The sequence below is a fragment of the Sylvia atricapilla genome, chromosome Z, assembly GCF_009819655.1.
Source record: "Sylvia atricapilla isolate bSylAtr1 chromosome Z, bSylAtr1.pri, whole genome shotgun sequence".
In the NCBI taxonomy this organism is placed as follows: Eukaryota; Metazoa; Chordata; class Aves; order Passeriformes; family Sylviidae; genus Sylvia; species Sylvia atricapilla.
In genome coordinates this window covers 67597879-67616723 of record NC_089174.1, presented here as the reverse complement: position 1 = coordinate 67616723, position 18845 = coordinate 67597879, and the positions used below count along the sequence as shown (strand labels likewise).

Here is an 18845-nt window from a genome sequence, read left to right as displayed (position 1 = left end):
CTCCCGGTCGCCAGGGGGCGCTGCTGCCGTACACCGCCCCCTGCGGTGCCGCTCTAGCGCCGTCGTCGCCACGCGCGGCGCTTCCGGGAGTGGCGGGCGTCGGGCGCCGCAGGTGGGACAGGAGGGAGCGGGGTCTGGGGGAGCAGAAAGGGACTGTGAAGGGCTGTGAGGGGGCGGGAGGGGGAGCTGGTACGCAGGGCACACAAGGGTGGCGCGGGTGTGAGTCGGGGGTGCAGGCGATGGGTTGGGGGAGTGTGAAGAGGAATGGGCGAACCGGGGGAGGGCTGGGGATGCCGAGAAGGCGGTGCGCGGGAGGGAGGGAGGAGGACTCGGCGGGAAGGGGTTACGAGGAGTTGCGTGGGGCAGATGCCAGGACACGGAGTGGGACCAAGTAAAGTCAAGTCAGGCAGGTTACTGCGGGGCGGGTGGATGTGAGAGGTGTTGGGCCAAGGATGAGTGCTGGTAGGGAGTGGTCCCTGCCCAGGTAGAGCCGCTGGGGGCTGAGCCTGCCTGTCCTTTTCTCTAGGATGCAGCGGTGGCCAGTGGTGTTTTTCCTGGCCTGGGTTTGCTTTCTGTTTTTTGCTGGTATCGGGCTCTTCATGAGCGGCTTCCTGCTCACCCGGATCGAGCTTGCCAGCAGTAGTTCCTGCTCAGACCCACTCGTGCCTCCACCTTGGGAGAGGCAGAGCCTTCCTCCAGGATCCTGCTGGGCTCCCCAACGCTTTTCCAAGGCTGTGCTCGTCATCATCGACGCTCTCCATTTTGAGTTTGCCCGCTTTGACCCCACCAAGGCCAGTCCACTGCCCTACGAGAACAAGCTGGGTGTCCTGCACCAGCTGGCCACCTCCCAGCCCCGCCATGCCCGGCTCTACCGCTTCCGAGCTGACCCCCCCACAGCCACCATGCAGCGCATCAAGGGCCTCACCACCGGCTCGCTGCCCACCTTCATTGACGTGGGCAGCAACTTTGCCTCCTACGCCATCCAGGAGGATAACCTACTGGCACAGCTGGTGCAGAATGGTGAGTTCCTGGCCTTTAGCTCGGGCAGGGGAGTTTCATGCTAGATATAAAAAAACAGTTTTTCACAAGCATAAGAACAGGTTTCCCAGGGAGATGGTGGACTCACCAACCCTGGAGGTGCTTAAGAGGCTTCTGGGTCTCATGCTGGGTGGTGTGGTTTAGGGTTTATAGTGGTGGGTGGGTGATTGGATTGGGTAGTTTTGAAGGTCTCTTTCAACCTTGATGATTCTGTGGCTAGGCCTGTTTAGCCTGGAGAAGAGAAGGTTGTATAGAGACCTCATAGCAGCCTTCCAGTACTTGAAGGGGGGCTACAAAGAAGCCGGAAAATAATTCTTTGTCAGGATCTGTAGTGATAGAATAAGGAGCAATGGGTAAAAATTGACAGAGGAGAAGTTTAAGTTAGCTATTAAGAGGAAATTCTTTACTATGAGAGTGGTGAGACACTGGGACAGGATCCCCAGGGAGGCTGTGGGTGCGCCATCCCTGGCAGTGTTTAAGGCCAGGTTGAATAAAGCCTTGAGCAACGTGATCTAATGGGAAGTGTCCCTGCCCATGGGAAGAGGCTTGGAACTGGATGATCTTTAAGGTCCCTTCCAACCTGTTAACATTCTGTGATTCTGTGACAGGGCAGCAGCCCTGTGGGACAGGGCACATGCAAACTTCTGCTCAGTTTAACTTGTATTTAAAACCTTGATTACTTTTTCTGTGCTGGGAGGGGCACTGCTTATAACAGATCCACCTGTGAGCTGATTCTTTTTCCCTGCTTAACAACAGTTACCCAAGGTGGGGTTGTCATGCAGGCAGGGCAGGGTGTCTCCAGCTCAGTATGGGAATAAGAAGTGGCTGTGACCATGGCTTCATCTTCATCATCTTCAAAGATGATGAGAAAGCAGGTGAAAGTGGCTGCAGTGATGGTGTTTCTCCCAAGGTCACCACCAGGAATGCCTGTAGGAAGCCAAGGGCAGTCCTCCATCCTGTGGTCTGAGGCACGTGACAGAGGAGGAGCCAGGTGTACCAGGTGGTGCCAGGTGTACTGTGGGGGTGTCCTTCAGGCAGCCAGCCTGCCTGGACAGCTGCTTGCAGCCGTGAGGCAACAACCTCATCCCATTTTTGTTGTAGTTAGGTGCTTATTACAGCTGTAAAGGGCTTGTTTTGGTGACATAATGGAGTAGAGGGAAGAGGACAGGTCACAGTGGTTTGTTACCCAGAGAGACTTCCTCCCAAGGCTCAGAGTGGGATAATGCAACATGACTTCGCGTGAGCAAGGTGGGCAAATGCAGTAAATCCTCTGCACCAGTAGATCCTGTGCCAGAGTAGCAGTCTCAGAGAAAAGGGCTGTTCCCAGGCTGAAGAGGCTCTGTGGTAGCACAACTGGTAGATGGCAGGCATGGCAAGGAGGGCAAGGGCAGAGGGAAGCATCAGTGCTTTTGCATTCTTTTTTCCATGTCTGGAACACCATCACCATTGTGTGTAAAAGCCAGAACTCAAGACTCACATCTTCTACTCCATCACCTGCTGCCTTGCATTTTGCAGTGGGGTCATAGGCCTCCAGTGAGGTTTTTGTCTGCTTCATGGTGCACCCCATGCACCCACTTGTGTTGTGGTGGCCCACAAATCTTTCTGCAGGGGTGACATGTCAGGTCAGCAATAAGTCCTGAGGTTACACAGTGGGTTTGGTGGGGGGGCACTCATGGGCTTAGAGATACTGGTGGGCTGGTCCCTCCCTGTATTCAAAGTCAATTACAGACACATGGTCTTTTTTCTTAGTGAGAATTTTAGTTTTGGGTGTGAGTTGGAGAGGAACCATTGCTCCAGACCCTGACCTGGGTCTGCCCAGGTTCTTTAGATTGTTGTGGTAATGGCACAACTCAGGAAGGCTCCAGCTCTCATTGGTTCCTTTCTCTCTGGCTTTCTCTCTCTCTCAGGAAGGAGAGTGGTCTTCATGGGTGATGACACGTGGGAAGGACTCTTCCCGAAGAAGTTTTTCCGCTCGTATTTCTTCCCTTCTTTTAATGTGAAGGATCTTCACACTGTGGATGATGGGATCCTACAGCATCTCTATCCAACTGGTAAGCAGCAGTTTCACCAGGGTGTGGATAAACCCTGGCCTAATGTGGGAGACTTACTGAAAATTTGAGGTAGGACTGGAGGATTTTTTCTGTTACAAAGCAGCACTTTGTACACACTGCTGCCCAAGGATTACAGTCCTCTAGCTGGATTTCCACCAATAAGCCAGTTCTTGGAGCCCACAGACCAAGTACTGTGCTGTGTTTCTGTAGGTACCTTTCCTTTGTCTGGGACAGAATTCAGCTTTCTGGGATGAAGTTAGATTTCCGCATTTGTCTTACAAAATACACTGATGAGATGCAGGAGGAGCAACTTAACTTTGACACGCAGCTGCCTAGGCAGGCACACAGTGCACTGGGGAAAGCACACATTAGGAGGCTGAGACACACTACTACTCTCAGCAAAGCATTGGTGCTTCCTAGTCACGGGAAGAAGATGAAGCATGTAATTGGTGTTTGAATTTTAGGTGATTTCCACCTCCCTGAAGTCCTGGAACCAAGGGAAATGGGCTTTCATTTTCCTGTGTATGAATCTGTGCATATCAGGGATGCAGTGGCCTTTCACTTGGGTGACATTTTACTGTTCCTCTCCTGAGGGATGGGGGAAAAAAATAGGGATCCTGGGATGTTTACCAGGGTTTGAGGTCCCTGTGCCATTGTACCCAGGAACCTCTGGTCAAGAGTATGCCTCACTTAAAACCTGCATCAATTTTCTCGAGAGCTGGCAAGTGACAGTGGCAGGAGGGGAAGAAACAACAATATCCAGAGGCAACCAGGAAATTCTGGCAGGAGGATCCAGGCTTAGAATTCCAGGCTTGTGCATGCTAAGTTTGCTTTTGTTCTGCAGTGGACAGTGGTGAGTGGGATGTGCTGATTGCTCACTTCCTTGGTGTGGACCACTGCGGGCACAAACACGGACCCGACCATCCCGAGATGGCAAAGAAGCTCACCCAGATGAATGAGATGCTCAGGTGATTAGCATGGTGCTGGCTGGCCTCTTCCTTCAGCCAGACTGGTAGGATCTTTCCGGGGAATTGACAAATGTGGAGGGCAACAGGGAATGCTTACTGAGCCTGTTAACATGGAAAACAGCTTTGGCCAGCAGCAGCTGGAACCCCAGCTATAGGCAGTATTGCTTCCATAGGTAAGTGTGGAGAGGTTTGATTTCATAAGTAAGGCTGCCTTCAGGTCTTGGTTCTCTACCAAACCATGAAATGATAGTGAGCTGGAGTGCAACTGAGCCTCGCTCTTTCCAGCTTTTACATGGAGATTGTCCCACTGAGGTCTGGCTAGTGTTTGAGAAGCTGATGGAGGACCCTGGCTAGGGAATGAATGCTGCTGCATTTACCACACAGAACCATGAACTGTAGCTTTGAGTCAGAGGGCAGGATGGGATCCAGAAATTTCAGTCATGCAGATGTGTCTCAGTCCAAAATGCTGCAGCTTTTGATTTTTAGGATTGCTTTAAGTTTTGCTGCTAGAAGGGGTTGGTTGCTTGCCCTGCTGTATCTGAGAGCATATACTGTGTCATAACTACTGCATCCTTCAGGGACTAATCCCTGCTTTTTTCCTTTGAAGTGGGAGATGGCTCACATAACATGATACATGACCCAAATAGAAGCAGCCTAAAATTTTGGTTTTGTCAGGATTCTTTCTCCTAAATTGCATTTTGTCAGGATCACTGAAGACACTGGCACCCAAGCAATATTGATCCACTCTGTCTTAGGGCTCTGAATTTTCGGTTTGGCTTTAAAGGAGCAATTTAAAACACCCTGGTCCCTGGCTTGTTAGAGTTCTGCATCAGTGTTTAGTTTTGCTCATATCCTTTTGTGGGCTTCACCTCTGTGGTGCAGGCAGGCTTGCTGGGAAATGTCTCTTCTAGCCTCTTCCACCTAGGCTAGTGGGGCCCTTGCCCAGGGAGGAGTTGACCTTCCTTATCTTGGTGACAGGTCATTGGTGGATCACCTGGGGAATGACACTCTTCTTCTAGTGGCTGGGGACCACGGTATGACAGAAACTGGAGACCATGGTGGCGACAGTGAGAAGGAAGTCAATGCAGCACTGTTTGTGTACAGCAGGACACCCCTGTTTGGCAGTGGTCCTCCAGAGGTGAGAAGCTGACTTTTAGCTATCCCTGCCTGAGTTGGTGCTTGAAAACTGCATTCTGGTATTACAGTGAGTAAGTTAGACTGGGATTTTTTAGACTGAGAGGGATGGGGATTCTGTCGTAGAATCATGGAATAAGCTGAGTTGGAAGGGACGCATCAGGATCACCAAGTCCACCTCCTGGCCTTGCACAGGACACCTCAAGAGTCACCATGTTCCTAAGAACATTGTCCAAACACATCTTGAACTCTTTTGGGCTTGGTGCTGTGACCACTTCCCATGGGAGCCTGTTGCAGTGCCCAACCATCCTCTGGGTGAAGAACCTTTTCCTATTACCCAGCCTAAACTTCCCTAACACAACTTCAGGCCATTCCCTCAGATCCTGTTACTGGTTACCACAGAGAAGAGATCAGTGCCTGACCCTCTTCTTCCCCTCATTAGGGTATTGAAGACCACCAGGAGGTCTTCCCTCAGTCTTCTCCCAGCTGAACAGACCAAGTGACCTCAGCTGCTTCTCACACAGCTTCCCCTCCAGACCCTTCATCAACCTCCTGGCTGTAATTTGGATACTTTCTAATAGCTTAACATCTTCCCTTTGGTGCCTAAAACAGCCCCCAGCACTTGAATCCACCCCAGTGCAGAGCAGAGCGGGACAGTCCCCTCCCTTGCCCGGCTGGCCATGCTGTGCCTGATGACCCTTAGGACAGGGTTGGCCCTCCTGGCTGCCACGGCACTGCTGAGTCACATTAAATTTGTCATCAACCAGGACCTCTAGGTCTTTTTCCATGGTGCTGCTTTCCAGCCTTTTCACCTTGATTGAGAAGAGTGGAGGGTTTGTCACCTTGTCTTGAGAGAGCAGTGGAAGGGCTGACACAGGATGCAGAGGACTGAAGTGTTTGGAAGGCGTGTTCAGGTTACTACAGCTGTGAGGGGTGCTTGTGTGGGGTCAGGTGAGCTGTTGGACAGCCGGTGCCTTCCCCATCAACCTACAGCTGACATGCTTCTTACCACAGGACCCTTGGGAAAAGCAGAGCTGTGCCTTTGCTTGGATTGACCTTCGAACAGGAATGTCTTCCGCACTGTTCTCTCACATGAGTGAAAAGCTGCATTGCTGTGTTCTCTCTGAATTTCTGATTTCCTCTGCTGTCTCTCCAGGAGCCTGAGACCATACCCCAAGTGAACCTGGTGCCCACTGTGGCCCTGCTGCTGGGGGTGCCCATTCCCTACAGTAATATTGGGGAGGTGATGGCCGATATGTTTGCTGGGGATGGTGATGCTGTGTCTGCAGCCTTGCAGCAGCTCTCAGTCTATCACATCAATGCCAAACAGGTACGGCCTGTGGTAGGCCTCCCATTTGACTAGGGGGGAGAAGGAATGGGCTTTTAAGTACAAACATCTTCTGTTAGATGGAGGTGAGATGATGACATGATGTTATCTTCATGGGGAACTTACTTAGAAGCATTACATCCTTACAGTGTTTGCTCCAGTAGAAGACAGCCCCATTTTCCCTAAACAGAAATGATATTCTAGTTTAGTCTGTGGTATGGAAAATATTGTCTGGGAAGGTGGAGGGTGGTTGGACCCAGATGGTCAGAAGTGGATGAGGTAATAGGGGACTTCAGACTGGTTCAAGTCTGAAGATGACCAGAGGCTAGTGTCATGATTGGAGATTGGAAAGTAAAAGTCGAGATTTTTGATGCTGTGTAAGTTTTGAAAAAGAAACGGTATTAACAACAAAACTATTCTAGATTAGTGAAAGAAGGAAAACAGAAATGCAAGATCAAATTACAAAAAATAACCATGTAACAGATAATACTAAAGTAGGATACTGAAGGAGCAATTTACACAAAGTGCAACAAAATACAGAACCCCAGGAGAAGATTGACAAAATCTGAGTGAGAGTCTCTACACCAGGTATAAAATAAGCCTAGGCAGTGGAACAGGCTAAGTGAGGGCTCTATGGATGACATGGGAGCCATCTGTTGTGGCTCTGAACATGCTACAGAGCCAGATTAGCCACAAGCATTGCAAGGCGTGCATCTCAGCTAAGGGCCAGTCTGCCTTTGAGGGACTCTGTATTGCTGGGAGCACAGGAATAACTCCTCCAACCAACTCCTTAGAGTTGGAAGTTCCAGTTGCAACCCAATGGTGCAAGCCAGTAAGGAGCTGGAGAGAGTGATTGCTGATGGGAAGACAGAAATACTCAGCTCTGTAATGATAGAGCAGCAGAGTGCTCTGACATTTAAAGACCATACTGCATGTTAGTGTCCATTAATCACTGAGGATATCAATCACAATTTGTTAGGAATTAGCATTATCAAGTTGTGCCTGTTTAAGTATTTGCACTCATTGTTTGAGGAGTTTCTGGCATGATAACAGTGGTGTTGAAGAAGCTGTGGCATTCCAGGGTGGCCTGTGAGAAAGCCAGTGCATGTGTCTGCTGTTCATGGCCAGAGGCAGACTGATTCTGGCTGTACTTTGAGGCAAATGGAAGGTGTGCATTTCAGGACTGGAGGAGATCTACACTGCTAAGCAGATGGATGTGTGTGCAGGTGCTCTACCCTGCTAATGCCTCTGTAAGACATCTTTTATGACTTTGGGATCATAGCTCCCTCTGTTCATAGCCCCTTGAAGTAAAAAGCAAAAAAAAATGAGCTCTCCTTAAGCTATGATGCAGTGTATTAATGTGCTAGTATTGAAGAAAGGGAAGCAGTTTGGTTTCATTCACTATAAAATTTTTAATGTGGTGTTTTTCCACAGACAAAACTGTAAAACTCAGCATGAGGTGCATATTAACAAATCATGAATAGTAATGACTTGACCTTCTAGTGGACATTTGCTTTATTGTTGCCAAAGACTACAAAAGCCCTCAGGGGTGCACAGCATTAGCAGAGGTGTAGCTGCAGGAATCATTGTGGCTGTCACTATGGATGCATCACTTGAGAGGGATGTCAGTTTGACAGAGAGATCGAGTTTCCTGATAGTAACATCCTGGATTAGTGTGACCAGCCCTGAGTGTTGTAGCTGGGGACAGGTCTGCCCTGGCAGGGTTTGGTAAATGGGAGTTGTTTCCATTATGAGGGGGCAGCATGAAGCAATGAATCCTATTCCCAGTTTTCCAGTGCTGCTGATCCTGTGTCTTCTCTCCTGTAGGTAGATCGCTTCCTGCAGTCCTACTCGCTGGTAGCTCAGGACCTGCCAGCAGAGCAGCTCCAGCACCTGCAGGAGCTCTTCTCCAGTGCTGTGGAAGAGCACACCCAGCTCCTCACCCAGGTGCAGGGGATGACAGTGCCTCCAGAGCTCGAGCCGAGGCTGGGAAGCCTCATCAGTCGCTTCCAGCACTACTTGCGGGAGGCACGGGCTGTGTGCACCCAGTCCTGGGCCCGCTTCCACCCCCTGCGTATGGTGGGGGGCTGCATCCTTATTGCTTCCTCCTGCTTGCTCTGCTACATGGCCTCAGAGCTGGCCGCGTCCTCACAATCTCTTTGTCGCAGCTGCCTCCTGTACCCGCTGTTCTGGGGCCCTGTGGGGGCTGCTGTGCTATGGCTGGTCCATGTTTTCACCCAGGAGGGGCTGGATCTGCTCTTGATGTCATCATGGGCAGCTGCTGTTTCTCAGCTGGGTTTTTTCTGGCACTGGTGGAGCCAGCATCTCAAGAGAGCTTGTCTGACAGGCAGTCAGCCACCCTTGGCCAGTGGTGGCCTGAGGCAGAGGCTGCGAGCATGGCTGGGGCTGGCCTTCCCCATGGGCATTCTATTCTTCCGCTGTGGAGCTATGTTCTCTGACAGCTTTGTTGTGGCTGAGGCACGGGTGGCCCCCTTCCTGCTGGCGTCGCTGGTCATGTTGCTAGTAGGGAAGCTCCACTGGGATGGTCGGCTGACTGTGCCAGAAGGTCCCAAGCAGCAGCTCCTTGGCTTTTCTTCTTACCGGAGAGAGATCTGGTACCTGCTGTGCCTCGTGGCCATGCTCCTGGTCTGTGTGCGCCTCTCCAGTTTCTTCCACCAGTGCCGTGAAGAAATCCCTCAGTGCCGGCCCTCTGTTTTCCTCACCCCGCTTGCCAGTCTGAGAAACACACGGGCCAAGAACCTCTTCTACCTCCTGTGCGTTGCCTTGCTGGCAGGGCTGGTGTATGCAGTGCAGAGCTGGCTAAGGCACTATGGCAACCTGAACAGTTCAGACCCCCTCGTGCTCTTTGTGCGCTGGGGTTTCCCGCTAGTGGTCCTCTGCATTGCCTGCTACTGGGCCGTTGCCTCCAGTGCTGATGACTCTCTTGGCAAGCTGCAGGAGCTGGTGCAGGTTGCAGTTGTTGTCTTTCCCAGGGTTGTCTATGGACTAGCATCCATTGGACTGTTGCTCCTGCTGTGCAATCCCATGACAGTGTTTGCAAAGGACACACGGGAGTCGGCAGAATCCATTGTCACACCCTACCTGGGGGTCCCTGGCTCTGAAGTCGACTTCCTCCACGTCATCCCTCAGATCTACAAGAGGATGCAGGAGTCTCAGAAGAGCCAGCTGGAGCGGAGTAGCTGCAGGGCCACTATTGCAGCGTATGGACTGGGCAGTGTGTACTCAGCAGCCCTGGTCATAGCCCTCACCCTCCTGGGCTTCCTCCTGATGCTTCTGCACAGCGAGCGGCTGAGCTTTGCCTTCCTACTCCTCTTTGTGGAGGCCTTTGTGCTACTGCACATCCACACATGTGCCAGAGGCCTTGCTGGAGATGCTGGTGAGTCATAGAGCAACCTCTGGATGTGTGACCTGGGCATTTTTAGAACTGATTCAATCATCTAGTGGAAGAAAGATGCATGCAGCAGGGATGTGAATGTGGGAGGAGGAGTGTCTTGGGTCAGGTAAAGGAGTTTTGTTCCTCCCAGGGTGTGAACAGTCACCAAACCCCACTGGTGCTGACAGAGTGCAGTAGCAAGGCTACTGGCACCAGCAGAAGGAATAATGCTGGCCCCTTGCAGTATCTGTGGGGGAGGGCTGGACTGTTTCCTCTCTTAAGAGAGTCAACATGGAAAAGGAACCTGGAAAAAAAAATCACTAGGCCTTTTTTGATCATGGATCTGTCTTGTTCCTTGATGCTGATATCCCTACCCCTTGACTCTGTTTTTGTCTTTTATTTTCTCAGAGCTGTTTTCAGTGCCGTGGTACGCAGTCATCTCCTGGCTCCTTGCTGCTTCACAGTTCTTCTATTCTACAGGCCACCAGCCTATTTTCCCAGCCATCCACTGGAATGCAGCCTTTGTTGGCTTTCACCTTGACCACAATACAAACCTCCTGCCTGCTGTCCTGGTGGGCGCCAACACCTTTGCCTCCCATATTCTCTTCGCAGGTAAATCAGTTTCTTCTGGGTTGTGGAGCCCAAGCAGGCACAGATCACTGCAGTGCCTTGCCTGGGGCTCTGCAAGTTGAGCATGGGGCAATAAAGGCTGCAGCACCAGCTGAGTAACAGCATCCTCGCTGTTCCTCTTATGAGGCCACAGCAGCCTGGCCTGGAAGTGGGGTATGTGCTTCTTGCACATCCAGGGCAGGATGGCAGAGCCTAAACTGCTTCTCACCTCCTGAGCTCCAGTGACTTCATATGCCTTTGTTCTTGAGGTAGTTGGCTGCCCGCTGCTCCTGTTGTGGCCCTTTGTGTGTGAGGTGTCCAAGTCACAGAGGAAGAAGCTCAAGAAGGAGTCCCGGGAGGAGCTGCAGGAGGTGGAGGAGCACATGATGGAAATGAGGCTGCGGGAGTCTCCAGAGCAGTTCTCCACTGCTCTGTTGCGGCTGGGATTGAAGTACCTCTTTGTCCTTGGGGCACAGGTATGGGCAGAGGCAGGGTGGCTGTGGGAAGGGCTGTCTAGGAGGAAATTGGTGTGCTGTGATAAGTATGGGGCACTCTGATGAAAAAAAGAGGTCAGCCAAGACACAAGACAGGCCCGGGGGTGGAGTGTCTGGTTGCAAGTGGAAGAGCAGGTCTCTTTTTCTTTTTGCTCTGTGGTTTGGGAAGGGCTCCAGCATGAAAGTTGCCATACAGATTAGAATGCTTTTCTTACCCATTTGCCCAGAGTGGGAATGTCAGCTGTAGGGAGCAGTAGGCTGTAATCCTACTCCCTGTCTTCCTTAGCATTCTTGTCTCACACCAGCTCTGTTTTCATGTGTGCTGTGATGATACAGGGAGCTAAATACCAGAAATTTTCTTCCTGTGAAAGAAGTGAATAGTTTTCTGGGATTTATCTCTTCAAGTCATTCTCCTGTGTTGTCAGACCAGAGACAGTGCAAGAGAGGGGCAAGGTCTTCAGCAGGAGAGCAGCAGCACTCCTCTCAGTGAAATAGTAGGTCAGATTAGCCACAGTGTGAGCACTCCACAATGGCCTACGTGTACCCCAAGCTACTTGTGTTTCCTGACTTGAAGACATCATGGGAAGGAGTCCTTTTTAGGATGCTCATTCGTGATGTGTGCTGTGCCAGCCTCTCAGGCATGTGCAGTTTAGTACCACCTTCAGATGTGAACCTAGTGCCCAGGAGGTCTCTCCAGAGTCACCTGTAACTTGTTTTTCCTGATCTTCCCCACAGCTTCTGGCCTGTGTTTGTGCAGCTATGATCCTCAGGAGACACCTCATGGTCTGGAAGGTCTTTGCCCCAAAGTAAGTCCCAGGAGTTGCTCTAATGCTGGGTTAAGACTCATATCCCTGACTAGCGTTCACAAACAGTAAGGTTGGAAGAGATCCTGTGATTCATCTTCTGACTCATTACCTATTAGTGGTTGTAGGAATGTCCCTAACTAATTTCTGCTTGAAATTCAGAGGCTAGACTTGAGCTAGAGCCTAGAAGTTTCTCCTCATCTTAATATCCAAGGACACACAGAGCCCACCTGGAAGCTGAGAATGTAGTCAGAGAGCCAAAGGTAAGGATACCAGACCAGAAGTGATAAACCCAGAAACAGTGAGTGATAAACCCAGAAACAGTTAACCAGCAAACCTTTGAACTAGTTGGTATGAAGGGTGGCCTCAGCCTCTGAGGGATTCACAATCCCACCTGAGTCAACAGGTCCTGCATGGCCTCTAAACCAGACAACTGTTTGGCTTATAGGTTTCAGGCAGCAGCTTCTGGGGAGTGAATGTAATTCAGGTTTAGGATGTAGGATGCTACCAGTCTCTCATTGTCAGGAAAATCAGTGAGCTGGAGGGTAGCAGCCTGTCTTTGTAGTCACGCTGGCTGTTGTATCCTTAACTGCATCTGTTGTGCCTGCAGGTTCCTCTTTGAGTCACTGGGCTTTGTGGTGAGCAGCATTTGCCTCTTGCTGGGGATCTCTCTGGTGATGCGTGTGGACTATGCCGTCAGCTCCTGGTTCAGCCAGCTCCGGCTGAGATAGCCTTGGAGACATGAGGAGCCCGACCTGCTCGTTGGCCGAGGCTGGGGTTGTCTTCTTGCCTCCCTTGGGTTGGGAGGGAGACACGAGCCGCCAGCAAATGAGTGCCTGCCAACAGCAGATAGGGATTATCCCCAGCTCCCTGCGGCTGTGCTGAACAAAAGGACTGGAGCCAACATGTTCCTGGCTCATGGGGATGGTGTTTCCCAGCAGGAGAGGCCGGAGCTCTTGCTGGGCCTTTGCTGGCAGCAGGAGGACTCTGCTGCAGGAGCCCAAGAAGCAAGAGTCCTGAAGTGCTGGAGAAACACCAGTGGGGGTCTTGCTGCTACTTCCCTGACACCTGCCACAATGTGCAGCTGATAGGCTTCAGTGGCCAGCAAAGTGTCACCTTGGCTGTGCAAAGACTCATGGGATGGGGCCTGCTGAGGAGGGGAGGTTGGAAGGGGAGGGAATGTCCCACAGCCACCAGTTGTTTTCACGTGCTCTGTTTTCATGCTGGAATCACATGCACATGGTTCCATGCAGACGGGTCCTGGAGCCTTGGTGGCAGCTACTCCCCTGTAAAGTCAGTTGGTCTGTAGTGAGGCCTCTCTTGCCCTACACTCAGTCCCACTTTTGTGATTGTCCTCAGCCCTGTGAAGTGCAGTGAGGACTGCTTTGTACAGTAGGCTTGGCTTGGGCCAGTGGTAGCAGGGACAGCTGTGTGCTTGACCAAGAAATTCTCCACTTCTCAACCTGTCAGGGTCCCTGTGGGCTGGGTGGTAGCAGCCAAGGCTCTTGATCTCTTCCTGCGTTTGTTGACTGTGAACAGTTAAGATGCAGGAGGGTGTAGTGATATGGGCTCACACCCACACTGGGCCCGGCCAGCAGGAAGGGGGAACATGGAGTAGCTGTCCCAGCTGCAGGAGTAGCCTTGGTGTGAGCACCAGAGCCTGAGAACAACTACTTGAAAGTGTGGAGCAGGCACCAATTACTTTGAGAAGTGGTTTAATTTACTGGTCTCTATGTGTGCATTCAATCACATCCATGATCCCATGTTTGAGGCTTGTCTCCCTCTTGGCCTTGGCATTCTCTGTGAGACTTCATGCCACAAGTAAGTATGCCAAACATGCCCTTGACTGCTCATGGTCAGGAGACACAGTGTTTCTTTATGAGCACAGGTAGAGGGTGGTGACCATGGTGCCTGGCCACATCCCAGCTCACTTCCTCCTGCAGTTTCCATTGGAGCTGGGATTCCTTACTGCCCTGAACCACTGTGTGGCATTACTTGGTGCTATGAAACTTTCTGTTGCTTTCCTCTCTGGAAAGAGCCAAGGACTGTTTACCTGGGATTTCTGCAATCATATTTGCCTGATCTCATTAATGTTTAACTCGTGCACCATGACTGCCCCTGTTTGAGTTCCTTATTGCAGCAGACTGTTAGCATAACTCCATGCTCTTCCCTTCTGCCCTGCAGAGTCCCAGGGAAAATCTCTCTCATTATTTCATTTCTTGCCCTTTTTTTTTTCGAGTGCCCAGTTGCTGTGGCTCTTGAGGGTAGGTGGAATTTTGTATTTTATCCTGCAAAATGCCTGCTCAGGTGTTCAGATGCAATTCCAGGGAGGCTTAAACTGTTCTAATATTAGGTTTCCATTTCCTGGCCTGCTCCTGATTTGCTGGCTGTGCTCTGCTACCTCAGCCTTTCATGTCTTCTGCTCTCTGGTCCTGCTCAGTTTCACCTGACACAACCAGGGACTAGTTGGTAGCTGGCATCACACCCTGGCCTGCCTCACTGCCTGGATGCATGGCACCAGTGCTAGAACAAGGAAGGGGTAGTGGGGTAGTGGCAAACTGAGGGAAGCTAGAAGCTAGAAAAATGCATCAGCCTACAATTGAAATGGGCTTAGGCAGTCACACCCTTAAAAATAGGTTATTTGCTGAAAGCTACTGACTCCCTGGTGGTCATGTGCTTTTGAAGGAATGAAGGGTGCATCAGTATGGGGAGAGGAAGGGCATGGAGGTAGCAATTACCCAGTAAATTTTCAATTAATGTGAGGTTAATCTGCATAACACATGTTGCTAAACCCCAAGGCTGGAGCTCAAACTGGTCTATTTGTAACCTCATAACCTGGTCAGGAGCTTTCTGCTGTCCTGTGTTTGTGCTGGCGAAAGTCCGTGTGGCCACTGATAGTGTAGGACTGGCCCCTGATGTCCCCACAGCTGCCACCCAGACCCCTTGGCTTCCATCTCTGTTTCTCTTTTCACTGGTCACTCTAGTGCAGCTGGGCCTTTCCATGCCCATTGTTGGTGGTTGGAGCACTCACATGGGGCTTGGGCATCCGCTCCTCATCCCTCCATGCCTCCTCTCTGCCATGTGTGAGCTATTGTTCCTGGGAGACCATGGAGAGCAGAGGGAACAGCAGAGCTGTAGCATCATCAAAGGACACACTCATCTTGCCAGAGACTAAACAAAACTTGCAGTGGAAGAGCTGCAAGTACATCCTTGTCACTGCAGAGATGCCATGGAGTGCTGGCTGCTCGGACACGGCAGACTTTCTGCTACACCAAAGATTTCAAATTCACAAAGATGAGTTTTCCAAAGGCTGGAGACACTTTTGCTTCATTTCATTGACTGTTTCAGTCCTTGTCAGCCTTCTTCAGCTGCTCTCACGCTGATTGTTTGGCTGCCATTCTTCCAAGCATGCTGGGGATTACAGAGTTAATGCCAGTCTAGAGCCTGGCAACCTTGGAAGAAGGTCATGCTGCTGATGCTAGAGCAGACAGGGCTGTGTTTGCTGATTTAAAACCCCAGGGAGGGGGTTGCCTCCTAGTCCAAACCAAGACTCTTCGGGATCTGGTGTGCTGGGGAGTAGGTTTTGCCCCACGTCCGTCCAAAGAGGTCATAGGGCCCTGCTTTGTTCTCCTAGATGAGTTATTCTAGGTGGTTTATTTCTGGTCCCTGTGTCCCTGGGCTTAGTGTGACAGGGGACAGAGTGCTCAGCTGAGCAGTTTTCATCCTGCACTCCACAATCTTTCTGCACTTTGGGCTTTGCAGGTATTGTGCATGTGTTTCTTGGGAGGGGAGAGCCATTGGGAAACTTCCCTGGCTCAGGCCCATGGTGTGTCCCATGGTCCTGGCACAGAACAAAAATTCAATTGTGTCTCTTTTTTGCTGCCTAGAAAACAGTGACCAAAAGCTGCAGCCACTGTGAAGAGTTGTGAGTGTTGGGTGTGCCTGCAGCTGTGGTCTGTGGGGCTTACATGGATCCCAAGGGATGGCACTATTTTGGGGAGCCCACGGCTCATTGCAGCTCTGTTCCCACAGCCATTCCTCTGTCCTATCTCTCTCTGGTATTCCCTGAAAGACTCTCTGGTATTCTGAAAAGACTCTTCAGGCTGCTTTTTTATGCCAAGGTACAGTCCCTGTCTTGGTGTGCGTGTCCCCCCTTCCCCTCAGGAAGCAGCAGTGCCAGTGTGTAGAGAGCGGGGCTGAGGAGCCCTGCTCTCCTCTGAGCCTTGACTCAGTGCGCCACGTGGTTTGGAGAAAGATTGTTGTTTTATTTTTTATTAACCTCTTTGTACCTCAGTCCCTCATTTGGGGGGGGAAAAAAAAAAGGGGATGGACCCAGTTGTGGAAAGCAACCTGGGAGCTCTGCATGCAGCGTGGTGCTACACTTTCCTGGATATCTACATATCTGGCTGTCAGTGCTTTCATTCGCATCCAGCAGCTACACCTGCAAGGTGGAAGCGATGCTCAAGTCTCTGCTAGGAAGCAGAGCTATTTTCCTTTCAAAAAAACCTCCAAAAGAGGCAAGCTGGCTGTGCTCGTTCACCTGACACCCTGGGTACCGCACGACGGACCCCATGAGGCAGCCAGGGAGGGGTTGCTCCGTTGCTAAATTGCATAATTAATTAATTAATCGGGAGTGGGGCAAGGCATGTGTGATTTGCTGTCCGAGGATGGCACAGGGCTCCGGGCAGCTGTGAAAATGATGTATGCAAATAAAATGGTGAGAGCCAAGGAGAGCTGTGTTGTCTCCTTCTTCCATCCCTCTTACCTGTGATAAAGTGTGTTTGTTCACTAAATCTGGGTGAAGGGATATAGATGCTTTGCTCACTAGAAGGGTGAAGGGATATAGATGCTTTGCTCACTAGAAGGGTGAAGGGAAATAGATGTTTTATTCACTAGAAGGGTAATAGGATATAGATGTAATAAAGTACATTTGTTCACTAGAAGGGTGATGGGATATAGATGTAATAAAGTACATTTGTTCACTAGAAGGAGTGAAGGGAGATAAGTAAGGTATGTCCGTTCACTAAATCAAGGATGAAGGGAGATAGATAAAGAATGTCTGCTCACTAAATCAAGAGATAGATAAATTGTATAACTTTACTGACCCCTTCCTGTTGAGATAAACATTTTCAGGGACACGCTAATTGCGATGATTAACTGCATCTGAGGAAAGGCTAATCAAGACCCTAGCAACACAGGATGGACATGCGCAGAGTACATCGAGGACAGTCACGTCGACAAGGAACAGAACTGTATAAGAGGACACCAGAGACCCCGGATCGGCGCGGCGGGTTTGTGGGACGAAGAGCCCACCTGTCGCCCAGCGCTGAAACTGCTTTTGCTTTGCTTGCTGTAATTAATAAAATTTCAATTGGAAACCATAATTGGCTTTTGGTCATAAATTGGTAACAATTTGGTGCCGTGACTCGGATGGGAATGCTGGTGGACTCGTGAGGGGCTTGAGGAGGCGCCCCACCTACAATAATAGGTGGCCTTGGCTCCCGGTCTTCACCCCACTCCCACCGACGATCCGAAATTCAAAGCAAAGGCAGGGAAAAGACCGGTCGACCCTATAAATTCTGTGCACAGGAGTCCGGACGAAGACGCAGGAGCGCGTGAGTACTGCCCGTTGAGCAGGGGAATCCGTTCGGTCGGGGTCGGGAATCCCGGAGTGTGACGTATGATGTGTGCGTGAGAGGGAAACCGGCAGCCGGATTTCCCAAGTGAGAGCGGACCCTCAGTAGTGCGTTTCTCATTGCCCGCGAGGGCGTGAGCCACGAACCAGGGGAAGCGAGTGAATACGTGTGAAAAGAAGGCACTCCGGAAGATGGGACAGGGGAAAAGCAAGCCCCCTCCACCCATAAAGCCCCCTCCAGTACTTAGGAACTCCCCGCTAGGATTCATGCTGGAGAATTGGGAACATTATCCCGGGATAAGGGAGAAAGATAAGTCTAAAATGATACATTATTGTGTAAAGGTTTGGGGAGGGCAGAAAATATCAAAAGATGTGTGTTGGCCGATGTATGGGTCAGCTGATGATTGGGTACAGCAGTTATTGAACTTTTGGGTGAACTCCAAAACCCCTTTCAGTCAGGAGGAAAGTGACTATGCGGCAGTTTGGCTGACGACACCAGGGGTCGCTATTTTCAAACTTTCAGAGGAAAAAAGATCTAAGGAACATAAGGCTCGAAAAGAGGAAGAAATTCCCATGGGACCCCCACCTTATATACCCCCGTCACCACTGGCTCCCCCTCCGCCTCACCCCGAGCAAAGTGAGCAGGAGGAACTGGAGCAGGGACCGCAAACACGTAGCAAAACCCGGCAACATAACCTATTTCCCTTAAGGGAAATGCCGATGGGGGGTCCCCAACCACAGATGGGATTTATATCCGTACCTCTTAACTCAGGTGACGTACGGGATTTTAAAAGAGAGATGGGAAACATCCTGGAAGACCCTTTAGGGGTAGCAGAAAGAGTGGATCAATTCCTAGGACCTAACATATACACATGGGAGGAGTTGCAGTCCATTCTGAACATATTATTTACCGCAGAGGAAAAGAATATGATCAGACGTGCTGGGATGCGCATTTGGGACGCCCAGCATGTCCAGGGGCCCTTAGCCGATACCAAATGGCCCTTACAGAATCCTCTCTGGAATCATCAAGACCAAAACCATAGAGGACACATGCAAGACCTTAGGACTATTATCATCCAGGGTATTAGAGAGGCTGTTCCAAGAGGCCAAAATATTAATAAAGCATTCAATGAAAGACAAAAGAAAGATGAAACCCCCACGGAATGGCTGGAGAGATTACGAAAAAATCTGCAGTTGTATTCGGGCCTAGACCCTGAAACACCGTTAGGACAAGCATTACTAAAAACACATTTTGTAGCAAAATCATGGGAGGATATTCGGAAGAAACTTGAAAAATTGGAAGATTGGCAAGATAGAGGTTTGGATGAGCTATTAAGAGAAGCACAGAGGGTATATGTTAGGAGGGAAGAAGAGGGTCATAAGAGACAAGTT

General features: G+C 50.6%; 1 protein-coding gene across 2 annotated transcripts; it reads left to right on the top strand.

The window, feature by feature from the left end:
- Nucleotides 1–14: 14 nt before the first annotated feature.
- On the top strand, nucleotides 15–16551 carry PIGO (phosphatidylinositol glycan anchor biosynthesis class O). 2 transcript variants are annotated; one of them, XM_066338382.1, is made up of 11 exons: nucleotides 15–112; nucleotides 527–1020; nucleotides 2946–3089; nucleotides 3934–4057; nucleotides 5036–5195; nucleotides 6348–6521; nucleotides 8346–9915; nucleotides 10321–10524; nucleotides 10795–10997; nucleotides 11751–11821; nucleotides 12429–16551. In XM_066338382.1, the coding sequence occupies exons 2-11, from the start codon at nucleotides 528–530 to the stop codon at nucleotides 12547–12549; spliced, it is 3264 nt and encodes a 1087-aa protein (XP_066194479.1). In that variant the 5' UTR covers nucleotides 15–112; nucleotide 527; the 3' UTR covers nucleotides 12550–16551. The 2 variants fall into 2 exon arrangements, with proteins under 2 accessions (XP_066194479.1, XP_066194480.1); XM_066338383.1 differs by lacking the exon at nucleotides 15–112 and having other exon boundaries at nucleotides 494–1020; nucleotides 12429–12542; nucleotides 12754–16551.
- The last annotated feature ends 2294 nt before the right edge of the window (nucleotides 16552–18845 follow it).

Coding starts and splice junctions, on each gene's coding strand:
- PIGO (XM_066338383.1), top strand. CDS start 528: ATGCAGCGGTGGCCAGTGGTGTTTTTCCTGGCCTGGGTTTGCTTTCTG. Junction 3,090..3,933: donor ACAGCATCTCTATCCAACTG/GTAAGCAGCAGT, acceptor TTTGTTCTGCAG/TGGACAGTGGTGAGTGGGAT. Junction 4,058..5,035: donor CAGATGAATGAGATGCTCAG/GTGATTAGCATG, acceptor TCTTGGTGACAG/GTCATTGGTGGATCACCTGG.